The sequence below is a fragment of the Arachis hypogaea genome, chromosome 13 (assembly GCF_003086295.3).
Source record: "Arachis hypogaea cultivar Tifrunner chromosome 13, arahy.Tifrunner.gnm2.J5K5, whole genome shotgun sequence".
Lineage (NCBI taxonomy): Eukaryota > Viridiplantae > Streptophyta > Magnoliopsida > Fabales > Fabaceae > Arachis > Arachis hypogaea.
Genome location: NC_092048.1, coordinates 137,312,550 through 137,332,393, shown reverse-complemented (window position 1 = coordinate 137,332,393; position 19,844 = coordinate 137,312,550). Strand labels below are relative to the sequence as shown.

At 30.4% G+C, this 19,844-nt stretch overlaps 3 protein-coding genes across 6 annotated transcripts; 1 reads left to right on the top strand and 2 right to left on the bottom strand.

Moving 5' to 3' along the window:
- Nucleotides 1-1,317: 1,317 nt before the first annotated feature.
- On the bottom strand, nucleotides 1,318-3,460 carry LOC112791932 (protein FEZ-like). 3 transcript variants are annotated; one of them, XM_025834979.3, is made up of 4 exons: nucleotides 3,211-3,460; nucleotides 2,881-3,012; nucleotides 2,511-2,803; nucleotides 1,318-2,429 (listed from the first exon to the last, which is right to left on the bottom strand). In XM_025834979.3, the coding sequence occupies exons 2-4, from the start codon at nucleotides 2,945-2,947 to the stop codon at nucleotides 1,659-1,661; spliced, it is 1,131 nt and encodes a 376-aa protein (XP_025690764.1). In that variant the 5' UTR covers nucleotides 2,948-3,012; nucleotides 3,211-3,460; the 3' UTR covers nucleotides 1,318-1,658. The 3 variants fall into 3 exon arrangements, with proteins under 3 accessions (XP_025690764.1, XP_072068849.1, XP_025690762.1); XM_072212748.1 differs by lacking the exon at nucleotides 3,211-3,460 and having other exon boundaries at nucleotides 2,511-2,800; nucleotides 2,881-3,191; XM_025834977.3 differs by lacking the exon at nucleotides 3,211-3,460 and having other exon boundaries at nucleotides 2,881-3,189.
- Nucleotides 3,461-7,059: 3,599 nt separating this feature from the next.
- Nucleotides 7,060-10,950, bottom strand: LOC112791931 (uncharacterized). 2 transcript variants are annotated; one of them, XM_025834974.3, is made up of 9 exons: nucleotides 10,631-10,950; nucleotides 10,438-10,545; nucleotides 10,281-10,363; nucleotides 9,901-10,034; nucleotides 8,762-8,811; nucleotides 8,542-8,634; nucleotides 7,889-7,980; nucleotides 7,574-7,680; nucleotides 7,060-7,419 (listed from the first exon to the last, which is right to left on the bottom strand). In XM_025834974.3, the coding sequence occupies exons 1-9, from the start codon at nucleotides 10,939-10,941 to the stop codon at nucleotides 7,378-7,380; spliced, it is 1,020 nt and encodes a 339-aa protein (XP_025690759.3). In that variant the 5' UTR covers nucleotides 10,942-10,950; the 3' UTR covers nucleotides 7,060-7,377. The 2 variants fall into 2 exon arrangements, with proteins under 2 accessions (XP_025690759.3, XP_025690761.3); XM_025834976.3 differs by lacking the exon at nucleotides 7,889-7,980.
- Nucleotides 10,951-14,888: 3,938 nt separating this feature from the next.
- Nucleotides 14,889-19,844, top strand: LOC112791930 (probable methyltransferase PMT2). The gene is made up of 7 exons (XM_025834973.3): nucleotides 14,889-15,855; nucleotides 16,613-17,264; nucleotides 17,372-17,582; nucleotides 17,750-18,044; nucleotides 18,335-18,706; nucleotides 18,843-18,920; nucleotides 19,157-19,844. Exons 2-7 carry the CDS (start codon nucleotides 16,620-16,622, stop codon nucleotides 19,386-19,388), a joined length of 1,833 nt encoding a protein of 610 aa, XP_025690758.1. The 5' UTR covers nucleotides 14,889-15,855; nucleotides 16,613-16,619; the 3' UTR covers nucleotides 19,389-19,844.

Sequence of the window (19,844 nt, the reverse complement as noted above, 5' to 3'; positions counted from 1 at the left end):
ACTTTTTTTCTTCTTCTTCTTTTTCTCATTTCTTTCGTTTTTTTAGTTGAATGAATGTAAGTTCATCATCTTTCAAGTAAATTTCTAGCATTATGTGTTTTTTTTCTTCTTTGTTTGATTTTTTGTCTTTATTCTTATTAAGAGAGTAAAATAAGAAGAAATTTGAGAAAGTAAAACAAAAAAAATGAATAAGAAAAAAAAAGATGACGATGATGATGATGATGATGATGAAAAAGAAGAAGAAGTAGACGAAGATGAGGAGGAGGAAAAGGAAGAGTTTTGAATTATGCAGAACTTATCAGTATACATACACACAAAATTCTTAAACAATACACGTAAATATTTTCGAGTTAAATCCAAATTTGTTGCAAATACTGAAAAATGTTTTCTCTAATGCTGCAATTTTTTTCTTTTTTTATTTCTTTCTTTATTTTAGTTAAATAAATGTAAATTCATCCTCTTTCAAGTAATTTTGCAGCATTATGTGTTTCTTCTTTTTCTTTGTTTAATTTTTTTTGTTTTTATTCTTATTAAGAGAGTAAACAAGAAGAAATTTGAGAAAGTAAAACAAGAAAAAAAAAGATGAATAAAAAAAAGATGATGATGATGATGATGAAAAAGAAGAAGAAGAAGCAGCAGAAGATGAGGAGGAGGAAGAATAGTTTTAAATTATGTAAAAATTATCAGCACACATACACCGAAATTTTTAAACAATACACTTAAATATCTTCGTGTTATACTCAAATTTATTTGCTGCAAATACAGAAAAATATTTTCTTTAATGCAGAACTCTTACATTACATTCAATTCAAACCATCAATGATGAACAATAATTTTCACAAACAAAAATAATATTATTCACTTACAGAATCATAAATTACTAATGAAAATATTAACTAGAATCAAAGCACATCTCAACCATTTGATTGGATTTAAAATAATAATCAATTTTGTTTTGGTTCAATTAACAATTTGAATTTGAATTATTCATTATCTTCAACAACGAGATAACTCTTCAAAACTGATTTTAGAGTTTTACTTCAAAAACATAAAGAACGAACAAAGAGAAACGCAAAGAACGCAGAAATGGAAGAGAACGTAGATCGAAAATATTGAAAAATTTAAAAACAGAAATAAAATCTTTTTAAAAAAGACAGCTATATATTCGTGCGTTGATTAAAAAGTTAATTAGATTAAAAGACGCATGAGGTGAATTAAGGTAAAATGAGTTATATGAAGTTGCATGGAAAAATGACTTGCATGTAAGGGTAAAACTGATATAATATATATGAGTCTCTCCAAGCATTCCTTAGCTCGTGCGTCTTAATTTCAATTTGTTTTTCAAAATTATATTCCACAAACATTCAAGTTGACATTTTATCCCTATTTAGAATACAAAACCCTAAACTCTACTACTACGGAAAAAAAGAACTGGAAACTCCTAACAAAAGATTCTAAATGCTAAGATAAAATGAACATAAATATAAGTTTAAAAAAAAGTCAGAGATAACTAGAGTCTCTAAGCTAGTCCTACCTAATTATTAGAAGCTATAAAAACAGTGGCTTCTAATTTTGACTAATTAAACTGGATTAAGTATAAATATAATACTTTGGTTGTGGAATAATAATGCTAATTAATTAAGTAAAGCAGGCACATATCACAAGGGACAAGAAGTATCCCAAAGCATATTTGACTTCCATGCATCCCCAATGTTCATGAATGGGAACCCAACAATGGATCCAACTTTCTCCAACTCTTGTTCTTCACCGCCAGCAGACACGTTGTTGTTGTTGATGCCAATGTTGTTGTTGTTGTTGTTGTTCCCTTGATGCATCTGACGCAGTAATGGTATTGTTGGGTAGTGCTCCTGCATTCCACCACCGAAGCTACTTGTGATTGTTGTTGCTGTTGCTGCTGCTGCTGTACCCTCTTGGGATGACGACGACGATGATGTCTTTCCAGCAAAATCTCCAAGAACAGAAGATGACATGTTCAGCAACAATGAAGAAAAATCCATAGTAGGTTTTGCACTATTAGAGGATGTTTCAAGTGGAGTAGTAGAAGAGGGTATTAAACAGTCGTTGCTTATAAGATCTCCATTTGAAATAATGGGTGGTAGCTGATGATGATGATGATCAAAGTGTTTGTAAAGAAATGGATTAATATTAATAAAGGGTGGTTTATAAGATGATGCAACATCTTGGATTTGTGTGTCACTAGTGTAGTTAGTGCAAAACTGGGTCATGAAGCTAGTTTTCTTTGCCATCATTGCTGGCATGTTGGATGAACAAAACTGGAATATGTGATCTGTATCATTGGTAGTGGTGGTTGGTGTTGTTTCAGGTAAGGTAGAAACCCAAGAGTGAGAGAGTGCTCTTTGAGCTGTAGCATTTGTTTTCTTGAATATTCTGCAGATTGCCCAAGAGTCCTGCATGTTGAAATTGAAGTTAGCTAGAAAGTGTGAGATGGATCCTGTTAAGAAAGGTTTGAGAGAGTGATAAATACCGACATTAGCAGGAATAGTGGTCTTGTCGGATGAAGAAGAGTCAACAAGAGAAGGGAGCCTAAACTCATGCATCATCCAATCAGTTTTAACACCTTTGGCAGCTCTGCCTTTGTAGAAGACCAAAGATTTCTTGAGTCCAATGCACTTTGAACCCTCTGAGGAGTATATAGGCCTGTCAGTCCCTGTGGCTTTCCAGAACCCAGCTCCAGTTACCCTATTTGGCCTTGCACTGTTCCTGTATTTTCTGTCTCTTGGACAGTAGAAATACCACTCTTTCTCTCCTGTACCTGCCACTTCTACACATACAGTGCTTTTTTAATTAATTGCCTTATTATCATTAAGTTGATTCAGATCATAACCATTATATACTTACTTGGAAGATCCCAAGGATCATATTTATAGATATCAAGTTGCTTGATGAGCTCAATGGACAGAGGCATTTGCTGAATCTTTCTCTTAAGGTAGAACCCGACAAGCTCCTCATCAGTTGGGTGGAACCTGAAACCTGGTAACATGATCTCATCAAGCTTCTCACCTTCCATCTCCTCAAGAAAGAGTAGAGAGTTGAAAGAGGTGGATATATAGAAGAAGTTTATTTGAAACAAGAAATGAAAACCCTAATAATGAAGAGATAGATAGATAGAGAGAGAACACAGTTGAAGTAGTGAAGTGATTATATGCTTCCTGAGAAGGGATCTTGTACCCGAAGGTTCAGCCGTCTTTTGTGGTGACTCTTAAAGGAGCGTGTGTTTTGCGAGGATCGCGTTGCTATGAAGCTCTTAAAAAGAGAACAACTACCAACTTAATTAGAAATCAAACCCAATTAATTCACATTATTTTCATCATTAAGTACCACTGTTCATTCATACTTTCAACTTAATTAAAGAGCTGTGTGTTATTTGTCTATGACCCAAAAGCTGGAATCTCCATACACCACCAAACTAGCAGCATCTGGGGATTGCGATCTTACCGTATTTAATTAATTTAACAATCTTGGTTTTACACTAAAAACATTGGTGTTTATTTAGACACACATAAACTTTATTGTTTATAAAAAATACTATATAATTATTATATATTAGACACAGATAAATTTTATTGTTTATATTTAGTGTAGTTGATTATTTATTATTATTAAATATTTAAATTTGACAAGTTTCATTGTATATAGGTATCGATTAAGTTTTGTGGATACTAATTTAAGATTAATATGCATTTTTGGTAAGTAACATATTAGTAATGACATGAAAGTTTTGAGCCTATCCGCTAGAGGCCAAGACAAAGCAAAGTTCCAAGGAAAAATAATAAAATTATGTATGAGGGTCTGAAACTTTGAAATATCATTTGGAAACGTGGACCTGAACCTGATTCCAAAACAAAGCTCCAATATATAATTCAACATCGAATTCCAGTTAGACTAACTTTGGATTATATTATTGGTTTTAAGGCTTCTCAGAATCCGAAAATCCCGTTTCTATTCCATTCCCCAGAGCTTCTATTCCACTGGGTTTGTCAGGACGAAACAGTTTAATAGTTTTTGTTTAATGTCAAATTTTAGATAACAACAAGAGATAGAATCGGACGTGTGATCAAAATCTAATGTGGTTGAGTAGGGGACCGCTTTTACTATATATATATATATATTTTAGCAACATTTTCATTTTTATATTCATCTAAATCAACATTTGTTTATTGCCACCAATGTATCTCTATCAATTTCAGAGTTAGCCAAAATTTATGACTACTGCAATATATGATGCTTCTGACTTCGGGCTTATTATTTGACCTTCTTAATTTTCACTCAATCTATCTTTTCAATGGCCCGAAGGCTACTAATTAAATTAACCAACTTTGTTTTTCAGTTCTTCGCTTTCATACTCAGACTTATAACTTAGCTTCTTCTAGTCATAAATTTTTAAACACTTTATAATCATTTTGTCATTCTTCTATGGCCAAAGGAAAACTCTCCACCATTTTTTTCTTGTCTTTATCATCAAAATTCGAACACTAGTTTAGGGTTTCGCCGTTTAGGTGATGTACTTGTTCGTGTAATCTTTTATTTTTAATAATGCTGGTGACTTTCTACATAGCAGTTATGGTTTAGGTAATCTTGTTTGAATTTTAACTTGTGTTTTCATAAATCATCGGCTTTGAACCAGACTAATATGTAGCAGTTAGAAATTAAATAGTTGAGACATGATCCAATAGGATTATCACGGGTCCATTCCAAGGTGTATGCATAATTGTATATGGATAAGATCATCAGGTTTTAAGCAACATATTAGAAAGATGAACTTTGACCAAAAGCAATCTTTAGGGTTAGGTTTTTTATAAGTACAAGATATTGAGACAAAGATTATGAGACATAAAATTGTGTTTAATAGATTGAATATAAATAGAGATATTATGTTTAAAAATATTAAATTAGTGTATTTTGTGTTCATTCTAATAAAATAAAACACAAAAATACTAACAAATAATATAATTTATTTTTTATTTTATTATTTTTGTTAAACTTTTATAGTTATATTTTTTTTACAAATTTTTTAAATAAAAAATAAAAATAAATTAAATTTTTATAATTTATTTTATTTTATTATTAAATAAAATATAAAAATATTAAATTTTATATCTTTTTTTATGTCTTATTTTTAATATTTTATCTTATTCTGTTCTAAAAAAAACAAACGCAACCTAAATTTCAACAAATAAAAAAAATTATAGATTACAAAAGAGCCTCAAATTATTTGACATGACGAACTTTAAAAAATGTCTTTAGGAACTTGTTATTTGACGGGGGCGTTGTGGTAATAGCACACGTGAAAGGCAATTTCCTCTAGGCTTTGGGAATACAAAATAATTATGGGATTTCTCAATTTCTCAATTTCATTCATGACCTCCCACTAACTTTAATAGTACTAATAACATCATAGATTTTGACACATTTTGTAACATATTTTACACCAAAGTTTGCCAAATATGTCTAGTGGTTGGATGGCAAGTGCCATACGACTAATTAATGGGAAAGGTTCACCGAGTCAAGTGGCAAACTTGGGACTCCAAATTCAGTGAAGGTCCCAAAAATCTAACCCTCGGTTGGAACCACCTTTTGTCTGTTCCTTGACCTAGGGTTTGCATCCCAAGCGTGTAACCAAAGTTTAAAACCGAGTCAAACCCTCCAAACACAACCATTTATGCCTCTTTTTGCGTGATACATATCAACCCTCTAAATACGAGAACCAGTATTCTCACTCCTATTTTTATAATGTTATTTAATTTTTTTATAAAATTTATACAAATATAGTCAACAATGCAAATTTATCCCACTAAATTTATATAAATATATCATTTTTAAAATTATATGTAAAATGATGCCAGAAAAAATAAGAGTAGCATTATATCATTTTCTAAAAAGTAAATGTTGTATTCGAATATATTATTAGTCATTTGATCTTTAGCGTTTGAAATATTTTAAATGGAAGTCAAATTCCATCTTATAATTTTAAGTGCATACATAATAATTTTTTATCATATTATCAAAAAGAATGGTATAAGTGATAAAAGTTCGAAATATATTTAAAAAAAGACAATTATTATAAAAAAAATTAAAGCACTCGGTAAAATTATTTATTTTGTGAAATTTTGTTAATATAAGTTTAACAAGTGAGATTTTTTAAAACAAAACATAAGGTTTTAAGACATACGTGAATATTTATGAAATTACTTATTTAATAATTAAATTTTTGTGTGTACATAATATTTTTTAAAAAATTATTTATTTGATTCAAGTATAATTTAAACAATTATTGTTTAAAGAGCATTGAACTATTTGTTTTTTTTTTTTTACTTTCTTTTTTCAGAATACATTAATATTTCAATTAAAAAAAAAATCCATATTTTGGAATATTTTTATTATTTAACAAGGATCTAAAACTATTCAAAGTTCAAACATCTCATGCAAAAAAATAAGGCCAAAACACAATCACTCTAATAAACATAACTTATATATTTACTATATTAGTGCACCAATGGATGCATCATACATATTATAAACTTTAATAAATAGCTACCAACAAAAAATGGTGATTCTCTTGTAGCTTCAGGGTAGAAGAGGAAGTTCCACCTTGTCAAAGGAAAAGAAGCTGACCCGTTCCTCCGTGGCTAAGCCAATCTTCAAAGGAAGGCCACCACATTGTTTCTCAAGAGCTTCCGTTTTTGCTCTAGATGGTGGATCTCCCCTAACGCAAATGCACACATTATATGACAAATTCAATTGATTCTCCAAATCAGATAACAGAAAAAAAGTTGGGGATGAAAATTGGGAGTTGAAGAAAATTTTGTTGTGTTTATTAATAATCCATAAGGATCAAACAAACTAGTGTAATACTTGTATCAGACAAACTAGTATATAATTGTATAACTTTAAGTAGCATGCATTTATTTCTCTTTATAATGCATATTAATTAATTAATTAATTAATATTTTTATGTAAAATATACTTAGTAGATGTATGCAAAAGTGAGTGTATAGTGTATAGCCAGAATTTCTCGAGTTTGAGGAAATATATACATATATAGCTGAGAAATGTACTTATCCACTAGCACCTCTTGCGTTCATTAGGATTAAAACAGTTGGGAATTTATCATGCACATTTCAATTCAAATGTTTCGAGCTTGAGATCTCCAAGATAGCACGAACCCTTCTTAATCAAAAACTTGTACAAAAGTACAGACATTTTCTACTTCTTCATTGCTTGAAACCAGAAAGTTTTACTTGTATTCCACAGCATAGTTATACAAAGAAATGGATATATATTATTCTGTGTACTGCACATGCTCCACATCTATGAAAAGGAGAGAAACTGTTCCTGTCAACTTGTCTGCAACAATTCTTTGATATCATACCCTTGAAGCTACATTCACAAACATTAGAAGACGCATTCTTAGCACTCAGAAAAAAAGAAGATTGCAGTCTTCCAGAGACTCATAGGATTTGCATAAAGGCATATACATTGTAATCAACACACACTAAAGAAACTTATCCATAAGAGTGAGAAAAATATATACCAGCAGAAAAGTAAGAAGTAATATAACTCCTGAGTTCCAGAAAGCATGGATGGTGATGGGAGTGAGAAGGTTGCGAGTTTGAGCATATGAAATCCCCAAAGCAGCCCCTGCATATGTCACAAATATAAGTTATCTTCATCAGTGTACATGAAAGAACTATTGTAGCTTTTAAGAGAAAATATAAGGTTTCTTTTACGGGTTAAAATTTTTCTTCCTAGTTAGGTAAACATTCTGTGTATTCATTTTCTACACAAAAATTATGAAGAATCTTGTTGGCATTTCTGAAGTCCATGTTTCCTTGTATGTGCAGAATACCTAGAACAAACAACTGCGGAAATTCCCCAGGAGTGAGATGGGCAAGGGCAAAGACAGCAGCACTAATGATGATGGCAACCGGTGTAGGAACCCTGCATTGAAATCATACGTACATGAGGGAAATTTTCCCACTAATGCTCAATAGTCAACAGCCTAGCCAAACAACAGGACTGAGGTTACCCTCTTTAATTTTGTCTCTGTAGTAGATCAGCTAACTATATATTTTACTATGAATTCAAACTCAGTTGTATGCCTTTTATCAAGTAGAGCATTCTTTAATCTTCACAAGGTAAAAGTCTCCCAGGTATGCCACTATCAAGTCAAATAGAGCTAGTTGAAATTGATTGTAGAAGCACTATTGATATTTCAAGTCCAAATACATTGATAGTTAGAAACATATCAGGAAGCAGAAATTCATAATGGAAGCTTCACCATGCAACCTGAATCAATTTCTCCTTCAGGAAAAGATAAGCCAACTACAGCATCACAAAAGCTGCACATACATCAGGCTCCTCTATTCAATTATCTATGCAGTTAGTGTCAAATGCAAAGGACGTGTCTTGCTTGAAAGTCAAGCTGCAGTTTCTTTAATCAATATTTCATTTTAGTCTATGTTAAATATGTGAACAAGAAGGAATTAAAGAAAACAGTACCACTTAGTCATGGAGGCCATTAAAAAGCCTCGAAATAGTGTCTCCTCAAGAACAGGTGCAAGAACACCAGTAATGCCCACCAAGCATGCAGTGCTACAGAAAAGGTTAAACGTAATTGTAACTTAAGACTCATGGATGCAGAACCGATATACAAGCTTTGATGTTCTTTTTTCCAAGGGTTGATATAAGGAAACTTTGAGTTTGAATATCTCATAAGTACCTGACATTTGAAGATCCAATCAACGGGAGTAATTTTACAAGAGCATCAGTCTGAAAGGAAATTTATAGAAGCTAATAAGATATCTCCAAGAGATCAAAGCACATAAAAGTTAACACCAATACTTTAAATGAGTCATTAACAGAACAGAAGTAATAGTTTTACAAAGGCACAAATTCGTATATAATATAAATAAGGAGGAATATATAAAATATAAGTTTAACAAGCAAGCACAAATTCTACATTTGAGGTGAAAATAGGTACAATACCACAAATCACGTATTAGAAGCATCTTGGACCCATGATTAAAATGATTGGAAACAGAGGAGGATGCCATATATTTGAAGCAATGTGGATGAAAGAGAATTGTATCATTTCAAGCATTATTTGACTAAAACATACCAATCAAGCTTAAGGAAAAATTTCCACAACTATAAGACCCAAAAGGTTGTATTGGTTTAGGGTTTATAGGAATTTGGGCAATAAACTAACAAGAAAATGTACTTAATGTTGCAAAGATGAATCTGTTACATTGGGTGAGTGGAAACATTTGGCAACATAAGATTAGTATTTAGTGCATTTGGGAGAAAGTCGTGCCTATCATGGAAAAGGAGGTAGAATCTTGTCTATGTGATATGGGCATGTAGAAAGACGTGCATAGAAACTCTGATAAAGAAAGAAGATCGATCAGATGGAGAGGAATCCAATGGCTGAATATAGAAGGAAAGCTAAAAAGAAAATTAGGTGAAACTATTAAAATAGACTAAGATTTTATTGATTTGAATGTAGATTGTAAAGTGTAAACATAAATGATGATAAGACAATACAGTGTAGCTTGATCCATATAATTCACTTAATTGGACAAGACTTAGCTGTCATTGTTGTAGTTCTAATATGGTACACTACGATGGTTAATTCACACTCATCCTTTGGTTAAGGAAAGCTGATCTGCCTCTAGTTAGCTAGGAGGATCCATATGATGGCAATATACAACCAAAATTATGAAATTAACCCTAAATTCAGTGGATTGATTATTTATGCTATTTGAGTGGAAGCCCTAACTAGCCTCCTCAGAGTGCAACAGATAGAAACTAACATACAACAGCATCTGCCTGTGAAATTCCTAAAAGAAAATTATTAACCTCTCTTTGTGGGGGTTCTCCATTAAAGAATGAGACAGCTACTCCTGTCAATGCAATGGAAGCTATGGCACCTACAAGTCCGATTCCCGCCCACAAAAGCCAACCCTTTTGAAGACTGAAAGGATCCCTCAAATCTGAAACAAGTTTTTATGTTTATCATGGAATGGGAAATAAGCATAGGTGTATAACATTATAACTTTTCAAGGTAAGCAAACTGCTAACTAAACACCTCAGTAAGACAAGCTTTAGAACAAAAAGGTGGATTCTAGAACAAAATTTAGAAGTGGAAAAAAGTGACTATGAAGTATGAACTTAATTGAAGTGACAAATGTTAACCTTAGAAACCTTGATATAATTGAAGGGTTGTTAACTGATCATACCATATTTGAAGAAGTCTTGAGGGAGTGGCTGGAAATTGCTGGCAATGGCATATATAATTCCGAGTACAACAGCAGTTGTGATGCTGCCAAAATAATGAAGTCAGAACCAAAGTTATAAAAGCAATAAGTGAAAGGTAGGTATTTGGTATTAGCCTACCCCTGATCTAAAAAGAGTAACTCTGCTTTCTCATCCATACTAAGCACCTCAGGTCGAATTCCCAGATATGGAAGAGCTGTGGCCTCAACCAAACCTGTCAAAACAAAACTGGCTGGGAATAAATTAGTGGATTAAAATTAAAATCCTATTATTAGGATGTGGTTAGTTCCACGATAAGGTTTTGAAAACACACCCTAATCCACAAGCAAGAGAGGTTAGTGTAACGGTTTGCCATTCCCAAGGTACCTCCCATCGGGTGAGAAGAGGCCAATTGGTATCGGGTTTGTTAGGTGCGTTGAAGAAGCAAACAGAATGAAGACCCCGTGGAGTAGGTGGAGAAGTGAAAGTGAAAGGGCGCCGATGAGTGTTGAGGCTGAGAAGTGAAGGGGAATGGAAGAGGGAGGAAGAGAGAGAAGAAGAAACTGCCACCGAAAGCATTGTGCGGAATGCGGATAAGAGGATCAACTGGAACGCAACTCCAACACCAAAACACTTCACTACCATTTTTGTCTTGAGAAGTTTCACTTTTTTATATGTTTAATTACAATCTTCTAATCCTATGATTATTTTAACGAATAATATAAAAGATAATTATTCTTACTAATTAAATATATAAATTTAATTTTAATATATTATTCGAATAAAATAATTTATTACATAATTTTATGTTAATAAAGATAATTATTTTTTATATTAATTATGTGAATAATTATTTAAAAAATAAATATAATTGTATAATTGTGTAAAATATTTTACGTTATTAATATATTAAATTAAGTTCTTAAATATATATAAAATTATTTTATATTATCAATTAATTAAAATTAAATTATTTTTATAAAATAGTTCCTCATGTTTTGATTTTTAAAAATTATAGAATCAATCATTTTTATGTTTTAAATAAAAGTACGTATCGTAATTACTTGTTTATAAAATATAATAATTATTCATTAATAATAATATATAATTTATGGCTAGTGAATTATACCTCAAACGACATAATTTTTTCGTACTCATTTAAGTAATCACGTATTTAAGTCTCTTTATCTTTAGTTATATATATATATATATATATATATATATATATATATATATATATATATTAAAATTTTATCTTTTAATTTTTTTTAAATAATATTAATGATTAAATTTATAAATTTTTTATGATTCATGAATAAAAATTTTAAACTATTTTATTTTTATGTTAAAATCAATTTGAACAAGTATAATTTAACATGAGATAAAATTTGTCATTGAACTATCTTTTTTAGAGTAAAATATCTGTCTCTAATATTTTGGATAAGTTTCAAAGTTGTCTCTAACGTTTAAATCGTCCTATTTAAGTCATTAATGTTTCAAAATTGATTCGATGTTGTCCTGCCGTTAGGGATCTGTTAACAGAATTGACGGCAGGACAAAATTGAGATCATTTTAAAACTTTAGAGACTTAAATAGGACGAATACGTTGGGGACAAAAACAATATATAGAAATAAATTTTAATTTTATTCTTCAATAATATCAATTTTTTACGGTGCATAGTTATTCAGTTATTTTTTAATCACATCTAAGTAAATTACACTTAATCACATTATTTTTTAGAAAAATTATTTTTTTATAATTTTACTCTTAAAGATGTTTACTCATCATGAAATATTGGTAGAATGACTAGTACATAAACTTGCGGAAAAAAATGATACATATACAATAAAATAATGTAATTCTAGTCATTTTACAAACATTACACGATGAGTAAAAATTTTAATAGCAAAATTATAAAAAAATAAATTTATTTAGAATAAAAGTAATGTGATTAAGTATAATTTACTTAGTTATGATTAAAAAAAATTGAATAACTATGTACCGTAAAAAATTAATATTATTAAAGGATAAAATTAAATTTTAATTCTATATATTGTTTTTGTCCCCAACGTTCTCTAAAACTAATTTAATCAAATACTAATATTAGAACTAAATTATTTAAATAATATTTAATCTATTATAGTCCTTAGATACGTATAGATAATAAACTAATTTAAATAATATTAATTTTATATAATTATAATAAAGATATTTTTAAATTAGTATAATTATGCATTATTCATTAAATGCTAATTGTAATATAATTATAATAAAGATATTTTTATAAAATAAAGTTAGAAGAAAAAATAGTGTATTCATTTTGGAGGGAAAAAATTTGCGAGTAGATGACACCTCACCTTTATTAATTGGGGAAAAAATCCAATTTTAGTATATTAAATAAATAGATAGATAGGTTTTATTACTCAATCTCCTAAATTAAAAATGAAATTAAGCACTAAAAAGTACAATTTAAACATTGAAAATACTCAACATATGAATAATTATAATAAATTAACTTATATGAGATAAAAAAACAAAAATTTTACAATATATATTTATAAATAAATAAATAAGAAAAAAATAAAAGAAATAAAATAAATATATTATAATAACGAATAATAACATTTTATAGTTTATAAAAAAATTAAAAATTAAAATAATACATTATAGGAAGAAAAAAGTATTAACAAGTGAAAATTTAATTGGTAAACATTGAGATTTTCCTCTAGCATAATATAATTTTTTACGGTAAATAAATTATGAGATATAAAAATAAATAAAACAAAAAAAAAGAAAAAATAAAATTATATTTTTTTGATAAATTAAAAAAATATTTACGATGATATAATTAATGGAGAGCATATAATTATTGGACAATAAATTGTAAAAAACTGTTAATAGAAATATTATATTTGATATTAAAATAAAAATATAAACAATGAATAAAAATTTAAAATTTAAAATTAAAATATTTAAGATAGGGAAGAAAATGAAAGAGAATTTTTTATAAACAATAACTTAAATATTAACGTGATAATAAATTGAATAAAATAATATATAATTGAATTAATTAAATGATTGATATAATAAATTATTATAATTATTTGGCTCAATAAAATATTAAATAAAAAATATCTTATAAATATATAATGTAAAAATTATAACATTTAAAAAATTATTAATCAAAATATATAAAAAAAGTCAATTCATTTATTTTAGTTCAGTTAAATAATTAATATAATTAATTAGTTATAATTAATATGGTTTAATAAAATATTAAATAATTTGATATTTATTTTAATTTATTCAAATAAATAATTAAGTATAACACTCTTAGAAATTATTAATTAAAATATATAAGCCAAACAAAATAAATTAAATTAAAATAAAATTAATTTATTTATTTTAATTAAATAAAATATGAATAATTTAATATTTATTTTAATCAAATTAATTAATTAATTAATTAATACATTTAAAAGAGTCAAATAAAACAATAAAAATATTTTTAAGAGCATGCAACATTAATTATATTATTAATTAAAAAATCTAATTTTAATAATATATAATAAATTAAAATAAATTAAATCCCGTAATCGTGATAATACTATATCTTTTAATATTATTAGATAATTAAAAAATATATATAATCAATAAATATTATATTTTTTATGAGTATTTAGGCAACAAAAATTAGCCTAAGATTTGGAACAAATCCGATTCATTCATTCTTCACCAAAAATTATATAGAGAAATAACAGAACAACACACTTGTGATTGTTGTTTTGTCTTCACATCTAAATATTATCACTTCTATCTGCAGTTCCGCTCGCACGATTTTCCTACTGTCCTCCCTGTCGGTATCCTAAGCCCATGAAGGTTTGTTTTTTATAAAAAAGAAAAAATGAATCTATCAACTTTTTCAAAAATTATTTTATCAAAATGTCATTTTTGAAAAATTAATTGTCCAAATACTATTTTTTTGTTAAGGTGGTAACTAATTTGTTATTTTATCCCTCATGCTATAGCGATTATAATATTATAAAAAATACATTTGAATAATTAATTTTAAAAGAATAATATTTAAATATTTTAAATTACAAAAATTTTGAAAATGTCAAATATATATCTTTAAAGAATTAGATTATCTCAATCATAGGATGTCTATCAGTCTATTAGTTCATCTTCATGTCATACACACAGAAGGATAATCTTTAGTTGTGTATTGGATTAATCAGTTAATTAATAAATGGCATCCCCAATATCAATAAAAATGTTCAAACAAACAGAGCCTTTGAACCTCTTGAGCCAAAATCAAAACTTAAAAAACATGCACAACTTGAGCTCATATATATTTAATAAAAATATTTAAATAAAGAGATCAATAAAATGAAAACATAAAAAATTTAGTCACTAAACTTTTTATTATTATAAAAATTTTAATCCAAAAGTAATTAAAATATTAGTGTTTAATAACTTTAAAAAAACTTGACAACTAAGACAAATTGACTTTGATGAGTTTGGAAAACACAATTCCAAGGCGGTGGAGTAAACGCGTGCACATTTAATTAATCTTATACATGAAAAATCTATGTTGGCCCAATATAATAAAGAAAACTGAAGGGTCTTGAAGTACATGAGCCCTACCTCCATTTCACAATCATCATCTATACTTAATTATACATCCTGATGTGAGACTTTGATATTTTATAAGAAAAACTATCGCTCTTTTAAACATTTTACAAAACTGAATATCCTTATTAGATCCACGTTAGGTTAATCACTAGGGATTAGGGTTTTCCTACTTTTACACAAAATAAAACTAATTTTCTTTTATTTATTAATGAAGGTATTAGTATTAGGCTATTGACATAATAACGAGAGGGGTGTGCTAAAATTTCAAGAACCTGAATTATTGGCGAAAAAACACGTTTTTGTGAGAACAATTTGACCTAAGTATATATAACAAAAGAAAGAAAAGAAAAGAAAAGATAAGAAAAGATAGGAGTAATATTGTAATAAATCCTGAATTAGCATATACTGGAAGACAACAATTTTAACAAGAATAACAGAAAATAGAGGATAGAGGGGGAATTCGGTACACACAGCGTCTTTTTCTGTTTATTCAAAATTCTAATTGTAATTGTAATTCATTCATAAACTAATCATATCGTATCATACATAGTCATACTCATACCAATCACTGTAAATCTGGAAAAAGCGTAAACAGTGGTTCAGTGGCAGAACAGAGAGATTAACATAGCTGTTTCCCGTTATTTTCCCACTTTTTCTTTCTCTCCTTCCTATTTATTGTGATTAAGTCCCAAAGCTACTTGCTTTTATACCTACAATTGACTAGAGTCTCTCACTCATTCTCCAACCGGATCTACAACACATTACACTGTGTGGTGTGCAGCCACGCACAGAAATCATTGCTGGGTTGCTCAGAAATAAATATCAGATAATAAAGTTCCCAAATTTTCAGTATTTCTTCCAATACTTGTTCTTGGGGTATCGCAGATCCTTCCACCATTGCTGAACCCATTATTATATGATCGGTAAGAGATCTCGACTTTCCATTCCCATCATTAAATTCTCTTCCTTCCTTATTATTCTTCTTATGTTTTCCGCTTCCCTCCTCGTATCTAAAGTTCAGTTTTTTATGTGCTTTGAGTTGCTTTTGTGTAATTAGCTTTCGTGGGTATTCATTACAGCTCTGAATTTGCTCCTTTTTGCAATATTGCATGCTTTCTTCATAAGTGGGTGTTCAAAGTTTTGTTTGGTTCTCTTCAATTACTATCTCAGTTTGTATTTTTTTTTTTTTTTTTTTGCATACTTCATTTTCTAAATCCTAAAGAAGATTAAAGATTGTGTTGTTTTGGGTGGTATAGAAGAAGTATTCTAACTTTTCTTGACATAGAACTTACTTAAGCTCTACACTGTTGAGTAGATCTGAAGCTAGCTTCACCTTATCTATTTTTGACAATATGTGTTGCAAACTAACTAATGATTGCTCCTTATGACGGTGGTTGAGACTAAATTGTCATGATTTGTGTCAGTTATGAAAATCTTTTATATCGATGTATGCTATAGATTATTGCAGGTGATTGGTGTTGATCATTGATAAGGAGTTGGATAGATATTAAAATATTGATATTTTTGGAACTTGCTATTCTTTAGCTATGTTCATTGGAGCAAGTGTCTGGATTTGGACTTATCAGGTTTTCTACATCTTGAGTAGATGTAGTGGTACATAGTCTTTGAGAATTCAGCATCACATTTCTTAGTTCTGAATTGGAAAGTGATCATTTTCAGGTTCTACATGGCGAAACCAAGTTCAGCTGATGGCAGGACTAGAAGCACTGTGCAGATCTTTATAGTAGTTGGTCTCTGCTGTTTCTTCTATATATTGGGAGCGTGGCAGAGAAGCGGTTTTGGAAAGGGTGATAGCATAGCATTGCAGATTACCAAGAGTAATACAGAATGTGAGATAGTACCAAATTTAAGTTTTGACTCCCACCATAGTGGAGAACTTAGCAAACTTGATGAAGCTGATTCGAAACCTAAGGTGTTTCAACCATGCAAAGCAAAATATACTGATTATACCCCCTGCCAAGATCAACGGCGAGCAATGACCTTCCCTAGAGAGAACATGATCTATCGAGAGAGACATTGCCCACGTGAAGAAGAGAAGCTGCATTGTTTGATTCCAGCGCCCAAGGGGTATGTTACTCCGTTTCCATGGCCAAAGAGTCGTGATTATGTTCCATATGCAAATGCTCCGTACAAGAGTCTTACAGTTGAGAAGGCTATTCAGAATTGGATCCAATATGAGGGAAATGTGTTCAGATTCCCTGGTGGTGGAACCCAGTTTCCTCAAGGCGCTGATAAATATATTGATCAACTTGCATCTGTGATACCTATAGCTAATGGGACAGTGAGGACTGCGCTAGATACTGGTTGTGGGGTATGTTTATCATTGGCACCTCCTTTACCATTATTACACACAAAATTTGGATACATTTTTTATATTTGTTTTAACTTTGAATTCTTACTTTGGGTTTCTTTGCTCAGGTTGCAAGTTGGGGTGCGTATCTTTGGAGCAGAAATGTTATTGCCATGTCATTTGCACCAAGGGATTCTCATGAAGCACAAGTTCAATTTGCTCTTGAAAGGGGTGTACCTGCTGTAATTGGTGTTTTGGGAACCATAAAGTTGCCTTATCCATCTCGAGCCTTTGACATGGCTCACTGTTCTCGCTGTTTGATTCCTTGGGGAGCAAATGGTGAGAACTTCCCGATTAACACTATCATCTTGTCTATGAATTAGTTCATACAGATTCGAAACACAATTTCCAAACTATTGTGATCATGCTTTTTTTTTTTTTTAATTTGACAATTTATATTGTATTACTTGCGACAGCAGCAGTTTAAAGTTGCATTATGTTTACAGGTGGAATATATATGATGGAAGTTGATCGAGTCCTAAGACCTGGCGGTTACTGGGTGCTTTCGGGCCCTCCAATCAATTACAGGGTTAATTACAAAGCCTGGCAGAGACCAAAGGAGGACCTTGAGGATGAACAAAACAAGATTGAAGAGATTGCTAAGAAACTTTGCTGGGTGAAGAGGTCTGAGAGGGCTGAGATTGCTGTTTGGCAAAAGACTATGGATTCTGAGTCATGTCGACGCAAACAAGAAGATGCCGGTGTAAATTTTTGTGAATCTTCAGATACTGATGATGTCTGGTATGTTCTGTTTATTTGTAGTTTGCAGTTTAATAATGCAATATTAGTATCTCTTGTAGTATTTCTACTATCCATTAAATCTCAGCTTGATTATGTCTTCTTCATGTATAACTACGGAAATGCTTGAAAATATTCTGGAACTGCTTACCTTGTTAATTTTCAAATTTGTAATTGGCGATTACCTCATATATCAAATATTTCTGGAGTAAATCCAGAATATTGTTAACAAATAACTTTGTTTAGGAAGAACTGGTTTGCTAACGTGGAATGACTTTATTTTGTTGCTTTAGGTACAAGAAAATGGAGGCCTGCGTTACCCCAAGTCCTAAAGTTTCAGCTGGAGATCTTAAACCATTTCCGAGCAGGTTATATGCCATTCCCCCTAGAATTGCTAGTGGCTTGGTACCTGGAGTTTCTTCCGAGACATACCAAGATGATAACCAAAAGTGGAAAAAACATGTAAATGCCTACAAGAAAATTAATAGACTGTTGGATACCGGAAGATATCGAAACATTATGGATATGAATGCTGGGTTGGGTAGTTTTGCTGCAGCTATTCAATCTCCCAAGTTATGGGTCATGAACGTTGTGCCTACCACAGCTGAGAAAAGTACCCTGGGGGTCATATATGAGCGCGGCTTGATTGGCATTTATCATGATTGGTATCGCTTTCTAGCTTCTTTCTCGGGTTATATTTATGGCATCTTTTCGTTTAATGTTGAAATATATGATGTAGCTGTACGACTCTTGTACTATTAGTTGGATTCCTTATTTATGTTTGTATTTTTGCAAATTCAGGTGTGAAGCCTTTTCAACATATCCAAGGACATATGATCTCATTCATGCCAATGGCCTCTTTAGTCTGTACAAGGATAAGTAAGTGTTTGTTTGGCAAACCACTATTCAACTAATTGTCTAATTCAATTCTAAATCCTCTCCTGCATCTTCTTATGCAATTATAGTTTTCCTTATATGACCTTCAAAGATGACTCTTGATCATAAGGTTCAAAAAACAGAGTTTTCTGAATGTTTTGATCAATTACTTGGTTCTGAATTTTCCTCTTTTTGCGTCCATTCGTAAGCCTCAAGCATATGCGTTTGATGAAATGCAGATGTAATGCAGAAGACATTCTTCTGGAGATGGACCGGATCTTGCGGCCGGAAGGCGCCGTCATATTCCGCGATGAAGTCGATACCTTAATAAAGGTAAAGAAAATAGTTGCAGGAATGAGATGGGATACCAAAATGGTTGACCATGAAGATGGTCCTCTTGTTCCTGAGAAGATACTAATTGCTGTAAAGCAGTATTGGGTTGTTGATGGAAATTCCACTTCTACACAATAATCACTGAAGACCAAGTTAAATTACAAGCGTGCCCTTAGGCTTCCAGCACCTTTCTGTTTGAACTGAAGCCTTTGACAGTGGCTTTGTTATGAAGCTAAAAGGGACTATTAGAAGAGTTACATGCACAATTGTCACTTAGCTAAATGCAGTGAATTTATCAAGGAAGCTGAAGTTCAATGTTTATGCTCCCTGGAATCTCGGGAATTTTTTGGTAGAAGTTGCTTATCTTGTACAATGTTACATTAAAAAAACAAAGATGTGTCTTCTTTTAATTTAATAGTTTTGTCGTTATTATATGTTTGGGAAAAAAAAGGTTACATTTGTTTTGGAACTTTAGTTTGATGCAGTGTATTAGACTATTAGTGATAAATTTTCTTCATTAAGTTGGTATTGGTGCAAGGTTACAAAACTTACAGTAAAATAATATAATAATACTCTCAAGTCGAATTATGATTT

Bases quoted from the DNA above. Each gene is read 5' to 3' on its own strand.
- LOC112791931 (XM_025834974.3), bottom strand. From the start codon at position 10,941: ATGGTAGTGAAGTGTTTTGGTGTTGGAGTTGCGTTCCAGTTGATCCTC. The intron at 8,635-8,761 runs GTACTTATGAGA...CCTTTTCTGTAG, and splicing joins ATTGGATCTTCAAATGTCAG to CACTGCATGCTTGGTGGGCA. The intron at 7,981-8,541 runs GTACTGTTTTCT...ATTTCAATGCAG, and splicing joins ATGGCCTCCATGACTAAGTG to GGTTCCTACACCGGTTGCCA.
- LOC112791932 (XM_025834977.3), bottom strand. From the start codon at position 3,049: ATGGAAGGTGAGAAGCTTGATGAGATCATGTTACCAGGTTTCAGGTTC. The intron at 2,804-2,880 runs GTAAGTATATAA...CTGTATGTGTAG, and splicing joins TGATCCTTGGGATCTTCCAA to AAGTGGCAGGTACAGGAGAG. The intron at 2,430-2,510 runs GTCGGTATTTAT...TTCAACATGCAG, and splicing joins AGACCACTATTCCTGCTAAT to GACTCTTGGGCAATCTGCAG.
- LOC112791930 (XM_025834973.3), top strand. From the start codon at position 16,620: ATGGCGAAACCAAGTTCAGCTGATGGCAGGACTAGAAGCACTGTGCAG. The intron at 17,265-17,371 runs GTATGTTTATCA...TTCTTTGCTCAG, and splicing joins CGCTAGATACTGGTTGTGGG to GTTGCAAGTTGGGGTGCGTA. The intron at 18,707-18,842 runs GTATCGCTTTCT...TTGCAAATTCAG, and splicing joins ATTGGCATTTATCATGATTG to GTGTGAAGCCTTTTCAACAT.